Raw genomic sequence first — 15649 nt, forward strand, 5'->3', positions numbered from 1 at the left:
TGCTCCCACATTCTGACGCCCCGGAATATATACCGCCTTGAGCGACAGTAACTTCCCCTGGGCCCATAGGAGGATCTGATGGGCCAATTTGCAAAGGTGACGTGACCTCAGACCCCCCTGATGGTTGATATAGGAGACCACCGAAGTGTTGTCTGTGCGGACCAACACGTGATGGCCTCTCAGGTCTGGCAGGAAATATTTGAGTGCTAGAAATACCGCCATCAACTCTAAACGATTTATGTGCCAGGAACATTGATGGTCCTGCCACAGACCTTGCGCCGAGCGGCCACTCATGACCGCCCCCCATCCCGTGAGGGAAGCATCCGTCGAAAGCGTGACGCGTCGACAAGGAGCCCCCGACACTGGGCCCTGGGTGAGGAACCAAGGTTTCTTCCACAAGGCCAAGGCACGAAGGCATAGCCGCGTGACCTTGATCTTGCGGAACGGATTTCCCCTCGGAGAAAACCCCTTGGTCCTGAGCCACCACTGCAGGGGTCTCATGTACAGAAGGCCAAAAGTAATAACGTTGGACGCAGCTGCCATGAGACCCAACAGTCTCTGAAACTGTTTCACAGTGAGTGACTGGCCTAGTTTCACATTCTTTGCGGCTGTGAGAATCGCAGAAATACGAGCAGGAGACAGGCGGGCCTGCATTGTGGTCGAATCCCAAATTACACCTAGAAAAGTGGTCCTCTGAGCAGGGAGGAGCACACTCTTTTTGGTGTTTAGCCGCAACCCCAAACTCTTTATGTGGGACAGAACAGCATCTCGATTCTGAACTGCCACCTGCTCTGACTGAGCTAAAATCAACCAATCGTCGATGTAATTTAATACGCGGATGCCCTGGAGTCTCAACGGAGCCAGAGCTGCATCCACGCATTTTGTAAAAGTGCGGGGAGATAAACCTAGGCCAAATGGAAGAACCCGATATTGGTATGCTTCGCCCCCGAAAGCGAACCTCAGGAACCTCCTGTGATGAGGATGGATAGATACATGGAAGTACGCGTCCTTCAAGTCTATTGTGACAAACCAGTCCTCGGACTGAATCTGTGATACAATCTGTTTGAGTGTAAGCATTCTGAACTTGAGTTTCTGAACCCTGCTGTTTAACTGGCGCAGGTCTAGAATAGGACGCAGCCCTCCATCCTTCTTTGGAACAATGAAGTAACGGCTGTAAAACCCTGACTCTCTGCTGGGAGGAGAAACCCTTTCTATAGCTCCCTTTCGAAGAAGTGTCAGTACTTCTTGCTCCATTACCAGAGCCTGCTGTGAGTCCACCACCGTGGGGAGGACTTCTTGAAATCAGGGCGGACGAGAACCGAGCTGAATTCTGTAACCCTTTTCTATTATGTGCAGGACCCATAGAGAAATATTTGGCAGAAGTTTCCACACTGCCAGAAATTCCGATAAGGGAACCAGTCTCTCGAGACTGGCCTCTGGATTTGATTGAACAACCATTTCGGTGCCCTGAAGTGGCGAACCGGCAGGGAACAACCGAACTGACCATTCTACAACCCTCCTCAGAGGATTGCACGGGGACGCTGACACCTCGGCGCCCTGAAGCGGGCGAACCGGCAGGGAACAACCGAACTGGCAGCGCTGCGACCCTCCTCAGAGAGTCGCACCCCAGAGGGCGCCGTTAGGAGAAACGATTTCTCAAAACCGTCCCTCTTTTTTTTTTTTTTTTTTCATTCGACAGGACTTCTTGTCTAAGCTTTATTAGAGATGACGACAGTCCTCAGATCTTGCCTACCTCTAACTAGCTTAGTTCCTACGACCCTCCTCGGAGGATCCTAGGAAAAAGCAGGCACCTCGGCACCCTGAAACGGCGAACCGGCAGGGAGACCGAACTGACTGCTCTACGACCCTCCTCGGAGGATCGTATGGGGACGCTGACACCTCGGTGCCCTGAACGGCGAACCGGCAGGGAACAACCGAACTGGCAGCGCTGCGACCCTCCTCAGAGAGTCGCACCCCAGAGGGCGCCGAGGAGAAACGATTTCTCAAAACCGTCCCTACCCCGGAGGGGACCACCCTTAGAAGCCTGATAGCCTCGGCATCAGGTCTTCTTCTTTGTACTCTATGCCAGTTTCAGGAACATAAATTGGTGAGGAAGAAACCTCTGGAACGCCACTGAAAGGTTTAGTTTTCTTGAAAGCGGAGCGTCCAGAAGAACAGACATTTTTATCTTTCTTTTTCTTTATTTTTATATCAGAAAAACGTGTATATATATATATATATATATATATATATATATATATATATATATATATATATATATATATATATATTCTCGAATAGAGTCAATGCTGACATCCTCACATTCATCTATGTCCTTAAATACTTTACCCACCAGTACTGCCTAATAAAATTTATTTATTATTAAAGATGGCTGGTGGGTAACGTCGGGGTTAAAAATGATGACGCCGACTCGGGAGAGAGAAAGCTCGCAAGCGTCTCTATAATCCAAGGCACTGTCATACCATGATACTTAATACCCATAACATTACTCTAGTTAGACGTTTGGGTATTAAACACATAAAATAGAAACCGGTTTATTCCACGATCTCGACACCTCAGTGTGGAGATAGGGAAAAACCAGTAGTCCCCGACGAGGAGGCTGAGATACAGAGTTTTCCTGTTTTTTTAGGTATATTTCATCTAATAAACTCTTTTTATTTTCACTCTCATAATGTTCAGCTGTCCAGTAAATATTTAACTAGCAACAGCATTAGAAAAGCCTCCTTTTAAAAGCTCCTCTTTATTCAACAGAGTTATGAGCTGCCTATTTATTGAAAAATCAAACATCTGCCTTTTTCTTATTTGTTTTGTTCACTTTTTCTTAACAAAACACTAACGATACCAATTCCTCAGAACTGGAAATCGCAGCACACTGGATCTGCAGGTGAAAGCTGAGATAGGGCGGGGCCCGTCCCAACCCACGCTGTCAGATCCGATTTCGAACCCCAAAATGCGAGTCGCCGCCGTGTCTAGGCAACAGCGGGACCCGCGCGGGGAGCGCAAACCGTACCGTCCTCCTCAAAGAACGATCGGCGAGAGCGGAGCGTCTTCATAGATAGACTCATACAACGCTCACAATCAGCCCCCTCGAGGACTGACTGAGCATGCTCCACTCCCAAACAAGCAACACAAAGCTGATGTGTGTGTCCCCACCCGTATATAACGAGGGCAGGGAACAACACACAGTCTATAATCTTGCTTGCTCGCCATAATAATGATGGATATATTGGGCTTGACAGACAACAATAAATAGACAAGGACAGATATACAGAGAGCGCTTGCTGAAGGTGCAGAAGCTATCGCGGTCTGATTTCAGGGTTGCTTTATAGTTTCCTGGTCTATGACGTCACCTATGTCGTAGCAGGCTTCCATTGGACTGATTTTACACGTGCTTCACGACGTAATCACGCAGAGCGTTCCCACCGCGTCTCAAACGCAGCTCGAGTTCCCTTGAAAGGGAACTGGTACGATTGTCTGTGGTCTGACATTACACCAGCCAATGTGAACAGCTGGTTTTACTTAAAGATTGCCTTGAACAAGATAAATGTCCTGTCTCTTCATTTCCCCCACGATCACACTAAACAGACACCTGATTGCTTTTGTAATTAAATTCATATCCAGGAGAGGGAAGCAGCATTTTGTTTGTTGATGTTAAAGTGGCAGCTTTGGAATTACATTCATGAATGGCCTCTAATATGTTCCAGCACAAAAATAGCACATAAATAGACCTTTAGTAATTCAGGAACTCAGAAAAACAAGCATGTTTTCAATGAGGCTGAGTGATGACAGGAAGTCATTACTGAAAGATGCACCTTGAATATTTCCACTAGGAAAACTCACGTCTCCAAATGCTCTTCCTCGAGGATGGTCTGCACGGGCAGGTAGCCGAGCCGAGGGTGTTTGGTGAAGTACTTCTTTGAGCGGAACTTGTTTTTCAGCACCTTGGTGAAGTCACGCACATCTTCTCCAGAGGTCGTCTGTAACAAAGAGGCTGTAGGGAAATGTTCTGTTGTGCATGAAGAATTACAGTGACAGGGTCTGGATGGAGTGTGTTTAGGTTTTGGAAAAATCAGAAAGAAAAAATTAAAAATAAGAATACAAAAATATTTATGAATTAAAAAAAAGCTATACATTTATAATATTTTTTAAAATTAATATAATTATAATCATTTATAAATATGTATATATGTGTGTGTAATATACAGTAGTCAACATTTTGAAATGGATCAAAACCTTTCATCAAAGTTTTACATTAATTTTGAACAATACCTGTTCTTGTCTTAGGACAACTTTTGATATACTTTTTTGATCCGCTTTAAATGTTGACTACAGTGTGCGTGCGTGCTCATTTTCTCCCCATGTTTTTGTGTACCACGTAATATACAGTGATGTGAATAAGTTAGGACACCCATGCTAAAGTTGCCTAAAAAGAGGAATAAAAAATCATCTTTTGGAAATTGATCTTAATGCTTTAATTAAAAAAAATGAGGATAAATCCAACCTTTAAAGACACCAGTTTTCTTTGTGAATGAATAATGTATCATAAATAAATAAATGTTCTTCCTTAAAATACAGGGTGCATAAGTCAAGACACCCCTATGTTAAATTCCCATAGACCAGGGCAGATTTTTATTTTTAAAGGCCAGTTATTTCATGGATCCAGGATACTATGCATTCTGATAAAGTTCCCTTGGCCTTTGGAATTAAAATATCCCCACATCATCACACACCCTTCACCATACCTAGAGATTGGCATGGTTTTATTTCAGTTAGCCTAATAGCTGGTTTGATTTGCATTGAAAGATGATCTTATGGAAAGTACCCCATGCCAATCTCTAGATATGGTGAAGGGAATGTGATGATGTGGGGATATTTTAATTCCAAAGGCCAAGGGAACTTTATCAGGATGCATATTATCCTGGATCCATGAAATAACTGGCCACGCAAAATACAAATCTGCCTGACTCTATGGGAATTTAACATAGGGGTGTCCTGACTTATGCACCCTGTATTTTAAGGAAGAACATATATTTATTTATGATACATTATTCATACACAACGAAAATTGGTGTCCTTAAAGATTGGATTTTTCCTCATTTTTCTAATTAAGGCATTAAGATCAATTTCCAAAAGATTATTTTTTATTCCTCTTTTTAGGCAACTTTAGCATGGGTATCCTAACTTATTCACATCACTGTATTGTGTGTGAGATTATTGTAGGGGAGGTTCTGGTGCACTGATTGTTGTTAATGGATTTTTGTAATTGTATTCCCTTAGTGCAGGGCAAGTTGTATTTTCTTGTGTTTCATTATGTTTCATTATTTATGGAATGGTTATATATTAATTTAAGGACGCTGTAGGGATTGGGCGCCATTAATTTTGTACATCTTTTTCTCCTGTTTATACAGAGTTACAGAGGAAGTTATCTTTAGATCTATGCCTTTTATTTGCATCTTTTATTTTGTGTTTAGATTGTATAGTTTAATGTAGTTATAGTTTGTTTAGTTAACTTAAATTCTTTAATTTTTATATTTACAACTGTTCCTACTCCTCTGTTACAACTGTTCCTCCTCAGGGGAGGCCGTACAGAAGGTATATATATATATATATATGTAAATGAATATAATGGTTTCACTTTATTTTGATGGTCCCTTTAATACATTCTGTTGACTATAAGTAACGTTGCACCTACATGTCTACTAACTCTCAATAGAGTATTAGTTGAGTAGTTCAGGGTTGTGCAACACCCACCCTTTTATCGTTCCTAATTTTTTGTCCACAGTGAACCATTTAAAAAAACACAACCATCGTTTTTTCTTTTTTGTTGAAATAAAAGCATAAGAGATCGAGATGCTCACAGGTGTGCAGTACTCCACCATGGGATAGCTGAGATGATGGTCCTTGGTAATCCTTCCCGAGAAAAAACACATCTGACACACGTTGTAGTTGAAATGCTTTAGACTTCGATACCTAAAGGACAAACAGATGTTCCACAGGCCAGCTAATATAATCTGTTATTGCCAGGGGCAGTTCGAGGATTTCTTCCTCAGGGGGGTTTAGCTCACAGTGAGAATGTGTAGCAAGAGACCATTGCCTAAGTTGTGCCTCTTTAAATTAGGCACCACTATATAAGAAGTCAAAATAGCTTAAATTGGTACCATGGTACCATTGGTATAATAATACCAGTCTTTCTGCAGTACACTTCAAATTCGTAAACAGTATCGCATTTAGTTCTCTTTTGCAGCATTTTTAAGTTTGAATGGCTTAAAATCTCTTGAATGTTTAAACTGACAAGACTTTAAAAAAAAACTATAAACTTTCTTGAGGAAGGAGCACTGGACCAATCATTCAGATGGGAGATTAGTTTTAGGGGGGATGAGACGACAGAGATAGGGGACCTTAATCCCCCCTAAAAAGGTCTAGAACCGCCCCTGGTTATTGCAGTGTTTTGTTAACATTCATATATGTGCCTCTTGACTGATACTAGATGAAAACTAAACTAAATTTAGCTGAATAAATTACACTATTGTCTTCTGTAGAGCTGCTCATACAGTTGAAATTGAATTTGATTCATAATTGAAGAATTATGTAACATCAATACTTTTATTTTCCCATTTACTGTAAAGCTTCTCTGAAACAATCTGTATTGCATAATAGTATTATAAATAAATGTGACTTGACTTGTGGCACAAGTAAGACAAACTGGTGAACCATTGCTTATTAGTTATTTTACATTAGTTATTTTTTACAACAATAAAAGCATTAATATACTGTATAGTTTTTTTGTGATGAGAACTGTTAGATATGTTATGCATGACAGCTCAATTTAGCGGGGAAAAGTGCAACCATGTTGCCAGTTATGCATCAAATTATTATTATTATTACATTTTTTTTAATAATGTTAATTTATTTATTTAATTGTCATCTTTATTTAATGTTTAATGCTAAATATAATGAAATCACAAATATCAAGGTTTTAAACTGTTCCATTTGCATAAAGATGATCATTTAAAAATAATAGTAAAAATAATAGTAATATAATATATGGCTATAATAATATTTAGTTTGACCTTCTGAGGTGGACGAACAACATTATCTGAAGGCAATGCACCTCTTTTGCTGAAGAAGAGAAAGAAACTTGAATTTGAAGAGTTTCCAACCCTATTTAGTCCAAAGCACTGGCACAACTCTGCACTTCCACCCTAAAAAAAAATTCACCATTATTCACTTTTGTTTTACCTAAAGCCCACCATGGGACACTCTTTACAGATGTTACATCTGGCCTGGTGTTTGGCCGTTTCTGCGGCGACGACTCTGTGAAGTACAGGCAACCACACCATGGACTGTGGCTCCAAATGCATCCAGTCCGCAAACTGTTGCAGCTCGATGACATCATCACGGCCCACCTGAAACCCACCAGCACAGACAAACCCCTCATTCATTACTGCAATGCATTGCATGATATACTATAATGGAGCTGTCTGAGTCTAAAAGCCCTCCGATGGTCTATTTATCATTTCAGTATTCATCTACAACCCAAAACCTATAACATCCCATCACAACCTTATTAGCCTGGGGGCAAGAGATCCATTAGTAATTTTGAAGTGAAGCAAATGGGGCCAATTGTGGTCATTTGTGTCTCCCCCATGGCATTAAAACTGCTACTACTGTTATGAATCAATTACAGCAGGCCAGTTAAGGCAAGACTATCAAGAGTCTTTCATTACATGGAACATTAAATGAAAAGAGCTCCACTGTGACTCAAGTAAAAGAGTGAAGTATTGGAGGCCCCGTCCAGGGTGGATTTCAGGAGAGCTGAACGGATTTATAAATACTCCATTATACCAGCGGATGTGGTTCACTTCATAAAGCACTCCATCATGTGATATTATGGGAATGCATGCACACAAATCCATTGGATTTCATTTAAATATCTCTCAGTAGCTTGTGCATCAGCTGTCACACTGACCGCTAACTGTCTGAAAGTGGCGGTGTAAATCCCCGGGCAGGCCTGCCACTCTTATAACAGAGCTCATCATTTATTTATATGTCAAAACTCACTGATGTGTAATGATGAGCCCCTATACCCACATAAACAAGTCTGAGCATCCGTTCAGCAGCTCCCTTTAGGAATATATAATGTCCCACACACCTGAATAATGTATCATAGAATCTCGTTCATTTGATTTGCATCAATAAACCTTTTTGTTAAAGATTGTCATTTATTAATATATGCACAAGTTTTTTCACTACCTCAGTAATTAATTTTCTTTTGCTATGTTTATATAATGAGGTTCAACAGAATAAATTTGACCAAATTATGGACATCACCCAGAGGAACATCTAATTGATCAGATGTTTCTCACAGATTTATACTGAAAATATGTTTGTTTATGCTTTCTTAGCACTAATTCAGTGTTTACAGGCATCCCATTAAGCCTAAAACAAATGTGGCTAAATGTAGATCATTTGGCCTCGGAAGAAATTGATAAGAAATAATTGAGTTCATATTGAGATCTCTGTATTTTCAGGTGCACTTATTTTGAAACATTGTTGACATCTCTTCAAAATTATTTTTTTCTTTGATTAACAAAAACAAAAACTATTAAAACATTTTTTTGCTAATTGACAAAGCTTAAATAAAATACAAATATTAGATGGAAAAACTTCTAAAAGATAATAAGAAATAAGATGACTGAATTACGTTTAAATTGAAGCACTAAAATTCTGGAATTAAATAAAAACTAAAACATAACTTAAACTAAAACTGAATTAAAAGTAAATTAAATCAGTCATACTAAAAAAAACTAAGAAAAATTACAAAAGCACATGATTTTACACCTAATTACTAAAAATTTTAACTAAAATTAAAAAAATTATCCCCTTATATCGCCTTTCATGTAGTGTAATTAACTGTAGCTGTAAAAGGTCTGCAAAGTTTCAATGATCAAAGTGCAAGACAAATGTAGTTATTGTTTTCCAAAAGAAAGAACAGATTCTGAACAACCTAAAATGAGTCGTCAGTAATTCAAGTCTTACTTCCTGCACGAACCTACATAGATTTGTAATACATTTGCATAATTCCAGCCTATAATCTTTATTGATACAGTAAAACTGTTACCGTTACTGTTCCTATCACTGTGTGTATCAAGCGCTGAGGAAGCCTCTGGAATTCAGAAATGGTAATAGGCGTTTAATTACCGACACGTGCTTTAAGCGACCAATCACAACAAACTGAGCCATCTGACCAATCAGATCACAGGAGGCTCTCGGAAAGGAAGGGTTTAGAGAGTCTAAATCCTTTATTGAACCATTCAGACACTGTGAGAAAAGAGCTGATGCTGCAATGTATATTTTGATAAAATTGTGGGGTTTTTTATCTTGGATGCATGTAAACCTATTGTAATAGACCTCCAAAACAAAATTAGGAACCTTTAAAACAACATAAGAGGGGCACTTTAATAAAACTATGATAGTAGTAACTAACTAATATAACACTGGTTCTCAGGAGAATAATCTGTCTCACAAATCTCCATTTAACCTTGATTAAATCTCATTGCTGTCTAGGATTTACAACTGATATAAAAAGAGAATTAAAACAACTGATATAAAAAGATCTCATAATCTTTCTGTAGCCGACAGGCAGTGTTAACTCACATATTGAAAGCAGCTCCGGACACTGGGCTCCATGTTACTCCCTCCGAACGCAGCCGCCTCCCCGAGCTGATGTGGGATTCGGATGCCGTTGTGTAACAGTAACGCCAGCTGCCTCTGGTTACAGAGCCCTGCAGCGCTGGCCACCTGAGCGAACAGGTCTGTGGAGGACAACACGAGCAAAACTCAAAAAACATCACATTATCAGACTAGGAGGGTGAGTGGGTAAGGTTTTAGACTTAAGATCCAATTTATAAATGTCCTTGTAGTGGTCACAGCAAGGACAGTGTTGCATTCCACTCCCAGTAGGTCTGAGACCTTTAAAGACACTGAAATCAAAGTTTCCAGTGAAATTGTGCACAAATATTAAAGTGAAAGAAAGAAGCCAGTGTCTCGCACATAACTTAATTCATCTCATTTATAAATTGAGAATTAACTAAACATATAGAATACATATTTCATATCTAAATACTTGCATTTGTACTTGTCCTTTATGGGTCCTTTTGAAAGAGAAAATAAGCCGATCTTAATAGACAGCACTTGAACTTTTCCGCTTCTGCCACTATTAACAGAAAACAGAGAACAGAAATTACCCACAGAGCCACAGAAATTACACACGTATTTTCTTTCGAATGTCTGGTAAATATCTTGTATGTGAGTAACAACCACAGGTAGTCTTTACTAAACAGTTTTGTGTCAGCTTGTCTTCTTGGCAAAAATACAATTATTGATGTAGGACTGCAAAAGAAATTAACATAAACATTAAAATCAAAAATGTATGAGAGCCACCATTAAGGAGGAGATTATCTGCAATAGTTTAGAGGTCACAGGATTATTGTTTTTTTATGAGAATATTTACAGTGGTACTAAAATGTACTTGGACAATTTAGTCAGACTTAAACATGTATAAATATCATTGCATTGTTAGACAAATTTAAAAAAAGCTTTTTTCAGAACTATGGACACAACTGCAAGGTCTTACTTTTTTCCCCCTTAATTTTAAACAGTATATATTGTTTTATCACACCAAATAAACTTTTATGAAATAAATACTCATGCTTGTGTGTAGGTCTACTAAAGCTGTCATTCTTTCAAATAAATATCACTTTATTTACTTCTCTTAACAAATGCCAGATATTTTGTTATTTAATGCAACATTCATTCATTTTTAAATGTGACTAAAGATGTTTATGGCCACTCTATTGAAGATAAGACCCATACCGACCTGTCATAGACTTTTAGAAGCCAGTTGAGACACAGATCCACACACAGAGGGACATTAACCAGATCCGGATGCACCTGCCGAAGTTCATGGTAGATTGTGCAGAGACAGTTTATGATGCATGGAATCTCCAGTAGCTGCTCATTATGAGTGAGTTTGTGTTGATCAAAGACGCTCTGGGCTCTGCTGAGCTCCAAAAGGTCCACTGAAACAGACAGACGGTATTCACATACGATTTCATCTCCACTCATTTCTGTCCACAATGAATTCCATTCAGTGTATTTTAATGAAAGTCACCAGAGCGTAACTCATCCGTTGGCGTGTAATGAAAATTCCCTGGTGAAAAGGCAGCAAAAAATTATATTTCTTATCAGCATTCATCAGATTTGCAACCAATTATACGTTTCAACAACTACCCTTTCTCAACATTACCCACATCCAAAGATATGAAGCAAAACGCAGCAGCTGTCTTTTACCAAAAACACTATCCAACCAACCTGACTGCAGGCTATTTCTGATCAGCTTGTTAATGTATAGAGTTTCCAATAGAGTGGGGGAAGGATACCTCACCTGTCCATTCTGTCTTTTCAGTGGGGCAAAATAGTTTAATTCCAATTAAACTTTTATCTGACTCCATTTTATCTCAACCTCAAATTAGGTTGGAATGCAAATGGATTATTGACCATTTGTATAATAATTTATGTATACACTTGATTATTCTATTCAGATACCAATGCCGCTCAGGGTCTCGCGCTGGCCGTTCTTTTACGAGGATCCCATGGTCACAAACTCGTCAGTCTGATCATTATAAACAGAGGTTTTGGCTTATACTATTTAATAGGCTGTCCATGCTTGCCATTATTTATAACACACACAGCAAAGTATTGGCCCAGATCCGGGCCACATCTGGTACATGTGGATTCAATGCGTACCAGATATGGGCTGTCTGGGATAGTACTTCTGTTTGTTGTCTATATAACAGCTTAGTTAAAACTCAAACAATAATCAGAGGTTATGGCTAGTACTAGTATGAAGTAATGTCCCCCCATGCTTGCAATTATGTCAATAGTATTTTTGTCTTGCCCCCTATAGTTAATAATATAACAACAATAATAAAGCTGAGACAATAACCAGAGGTTATGGCTTGTACCATGAAATATGCCACCCCATGCTTGCTATTATTTCAATAGTATTTTTTTCTAGCCCCCTACAGTGAATGCAACTGAATAACAACTTTTTAAAAGTCAAGCAGTTAGTGATCTCAGCATGTGGAGAGAAGAGAGAGGGAAGAGGGTGTGACAGGAAGGAAATGTAGATAAAGACAATACAGATGTGTGATAGACTTGCACGTGTGATTGCGTCTAGGATGAGGATGCTAATGTTGAAGTGAGAGTGTTAATACTAGTTTCCAGAAAAGTCGTCTGTTTACTCAGAGAGTAGCCCTTCTCTGAGTCCAGACTTGGCTTCAGCCTTGCATTATCAGCCGATTGCTTGCTGGCTCTAATGCTTTCAAAATCCTACTGCAATTTGAAGATCAAAGACAATAGTTAGTGTACCGTAAACATCCCAATAGTGCCTGGCAAAATTAGCAGAGAGAGATCAAGATTTCATGTTTAAAATTGTCTTTGTCTTTTGCTGTAATCAGTTTTTCCCTTTGTATTTCCTCCAGTCATTTTGAGTGTGCAGTGAAGAGGGGAGTTTACACTGACAGAGATTTGCAATGCAATGATAAATGTACCAAAAAATATGGTATTGCAATGGTACAAAATCCCCCACAGAAGTACCATGATTGTGTTAGTGAAGGAATAAGTTTAAGACGTAAATGATAAGGTATCGTATAACTCACAGCAGAGGGCCTTCTGTAGCCTGCGGCTCTTCATAGCTGTGCGGTAAGCGGAGAAACGCACATGACTCAGATCAGCTGCACAGAGCGTAAAACATTAGGGTGAATTAGGAAAGTTCATCAGAAAAGTTTTATTTTCAAACAAATACTGAGCAATATATCGTGAGAAATCTGCATTTTGTACTTATATAAAGTAGTGAACTACACAGAGAGAATGACAGAACACTTGACATTGATTGACAGGTTAAAGGACAGACCCATTGACTGAAATAGTTGGGTCATCTTTGGATGATCCCACGAGGTGGTCTGCTGCTCGTGACTGAAACATAATTAATCATCAACATCAATTCCCTGGTTTGGATTGTGTCAAATGGAAGCATGGAAATGATATAAAGATTTGGAATGTTTTTTTTTTCACATGTATTTGAAGGAGATTACATTAATTTAAACATTAATATCTTAATGAACACTATGTGGAATTATTAGTAATTATACACTACTGTTCAAAGGTTTGGGGTCAGTAAGATTATTATACTTTTATTCAGCAAGGATGCATGAAATTGATAAAAAGTGACAGAAATCTTTTGTCACATTATAAATGCCTTTTCTATTTCAAATAAATTTGTATTCATCAAGAATCCTGAAAGAAACCTGCAACAGTTTCCTTAAAAATAGAAAGCAGCACAACTGTCTTCAACATTCATAATAATAAGAAATGTTTCTTGAGCAGAAAATCTGCATATTAAAATGATTTCTGAAGGATCATGTGACACTGAAGACTGGAGTAACGATACTGAAATATTCAGAACATAAATAAAATCCTGAAATAAATTACATAAATGAAATAAATAAAATTTTAAAATATATTCAAATAGAAAACCGTTTTTTAAACTACAATAAAATTTCACAAATGTAATGTTTTTACTGTGGTCTCCACAGTATGCAGCCTTGGTTAGCATAAGAGACTTCTATAAAAACATTTTTTAAAAATCTTACAGAACCCAAACCTCTGAATGGTAAGTATTTGGGAGACCTATGGTAAATGTAATACATTTTAGCAAGGATGACTGTGCAACTAGATTTAGATTTGTGGACTAACTTTATACTGATGCAAAACTGAACACATGGGAAATCACATGAAGTGCATGAAGTGTCATAGCGGAGATGAGAATGTATGAAGCAAAACTCACTTGATATAATAAGGGACGCCATTATGAAAAACAGCTCTCTGCCACGGGAACTGAACGGAAACTGGTTGGGGAGACAAGGTTTCAAAGATAAATTTATGACAATTGAATAACTTTCAAACAATACAGTTTTATATTGTATATTGGAAAAAAGAAATAGTATTTGAGGCAAATTGGGGTTTCCCCACTTTTTGACCAATTTTATGGCTAGTTCAGCTGGTTCAAGCTGACTTGATAAGGATTGATAAAGGGGGGATGTTTTTTTCTTTCTTTTTCTTTTAGGTATTGTGTTCCAAAAGACCAATTTCTAGCCAGTTAAATACTTCAGAGTTGAGTATAACTATGTAAACTACCATTCAAATGTTTGAGGTCAGCAAGATTTGTTTATGTTTTTGAAAGAAGTCTCTTATGCTCACCAAAACAGTTATGCTTCTTAATATTTTTGTGAAAACGGTGATACATTTCTATTCTTTGAGGAATAGAAAGTTCAAAAGAACAGCTTTAATGTAAAATTCTTCTCAGTTTTTTGCATGCTTACTGATTTGAAATCTGACTGACCACCAAACTTTAAATGGTAGTGTACAGTAAGTTTCCCGGGCCTGGAAATCACAATTTCTAAATGCTAAATGTTTTCCATGATTATGGGAATGCTGAAAAATGTTTAAAAAACATTATGCCCAACTTACCAGACAAGAAGTCATGGGACAAATGTCTCCTATCCGTTTGAGAGCATTGCAACTGCCGTTGCTGATTACCCATAGTCCCCTGGTAAGATTTTGAAAAAGAAAAATGTTCTCAAACAATCAAGATTGAACGAATTGACTACAACAGATGGCAAGATAAAAAATGATGCCTAACATCTCACTGTGCTGTCAGACCATAATGCACTGAAATAGACCTCTCCAAGACCCCAACCGAGACATAATAGTAGCTCAGATCAGAGGGAAATTACAGAGCTTTAAAGGCTTTTCATCCAAAGAGAAGACTAAGCAGGGGGCAGTCTGGAGAAAAATAAAGACATTGTTCTTGGAATATGAGAAAGAAGTCTCTGGTACTTCACTTCTGAAATGCAGATGCTCATTATCCAACATGCCTGTCTTCAAGAGCCTGTGGAGACACATCTCTGGCAAAATATAATTAGTGTACTTTTAATTTAATGTGATGCCACAATGCCACATCCCAAAAGCACAAATGGTGCAACTCTTTCAGTTATTTTAATATAACTATTACATCAAATCCCAAGATGCTCACTTGGGGTGACAAATATTGTTGTCTCCAAAAATGAGTTAGCTAGCAGCTGTCTGACTGTGGTTAGATGGGGAGCATTGGTGAAACAAGGCCCAAGAGGGGGTGGGTGGGTGGGTAGCAGATTAATTATCTATGTTCTCCAGCTTCCCAGGTCGATATGGAAGGTCAATATTTCTGCCCACAGGATCCTCAAAACAACATGACAGTCACACACTCGTCAAGCCTCGGGATAAAGGGAGCAAACAAAAACAAACTGGGCTCCGCGTGGTCTGAGTGATCCTAAAGCGAGATTAAAAATAATAAATTCTTCAAGGTCAATGCTGGGGTTTGAATAAATCTTATGAACAGATCAGTGAATGATGCCAGCTAGCTTAAATTGGTATATTTATAACAATTACATGGGCTAGTAAAAACTATTCTAAACCTGAAGACTGAAATAATCCAAAAGCAATGTAATGACTGAGACAAATCAGA

At 38.6% G+C, this 15649-nt stretch overlaps 1 protein-coding gene across 4 annotated transcripts in view; it reads right to left on the reverse strand.

The window, feature by feature from the left end:
* LOC143746763 (utrophin-like) overlaps positions 1–15649 on the reverse strand; it is a 100654-nt gene that overhangs the window by 68580 nt on the left and 16425 nt on the right. For 2 of the 4 annotated variants that reach the window (XM_077238813.1, XM_077238817.1), the window contains 10 exons: positions 14614–14692; positions 13931–13991; positions 12998–13059; positions 12744–12818; positions 10901–11102; positions 10152–10237; positions 9679–9836; positions 7261–7427; positions 5880–5991; positions 3862–3998 (listed from right to left, as the gene is read on the reverse strand). In XM_077238813.1, the coding sequence (XP_077094928.1) occupies positions 3862–3998; positions 5880–5991; positions 7261–7427; positions 9679–9836; positions 10152–10237; positions 10901–11102; positions 12744–12818; positions 12998–13059; positions 13931–13991; positions 14614–14692 (1139 nt within the window). Of the gene's footprint in view, positions 1–3857; positions 4060–5879; positions 5992–7260; positions 7428–9678; positions 9837–10151; positions 10238–10900; positions 11103–12743; positions 12819–12997; positions 13060–13930; positions 13992–14613; positions 14693–15649 lie in introns of those variants that run through there. The other 2 variants (XM_077238815.1, XM_077238816.1) reach the window with 2 other exon arrangements.

Source organism: Siphateles boraxobius, unplaced genomic scaffold (genome assembly GCF_051911475.1).
Source record: "Siphateles boraxobius isolate OS27281-9 unplaced genomic scaffold, OSU_SipBor_1 22, whole genome shotgun sequence".
In the NCBI taxonomy this organism is placed as follows: Eukaryota; Metazoa; Chordata; class Actinopteri; order Cypriniformes; family Leuciscidae; genus Siphateles; species Siphateles boraxobius.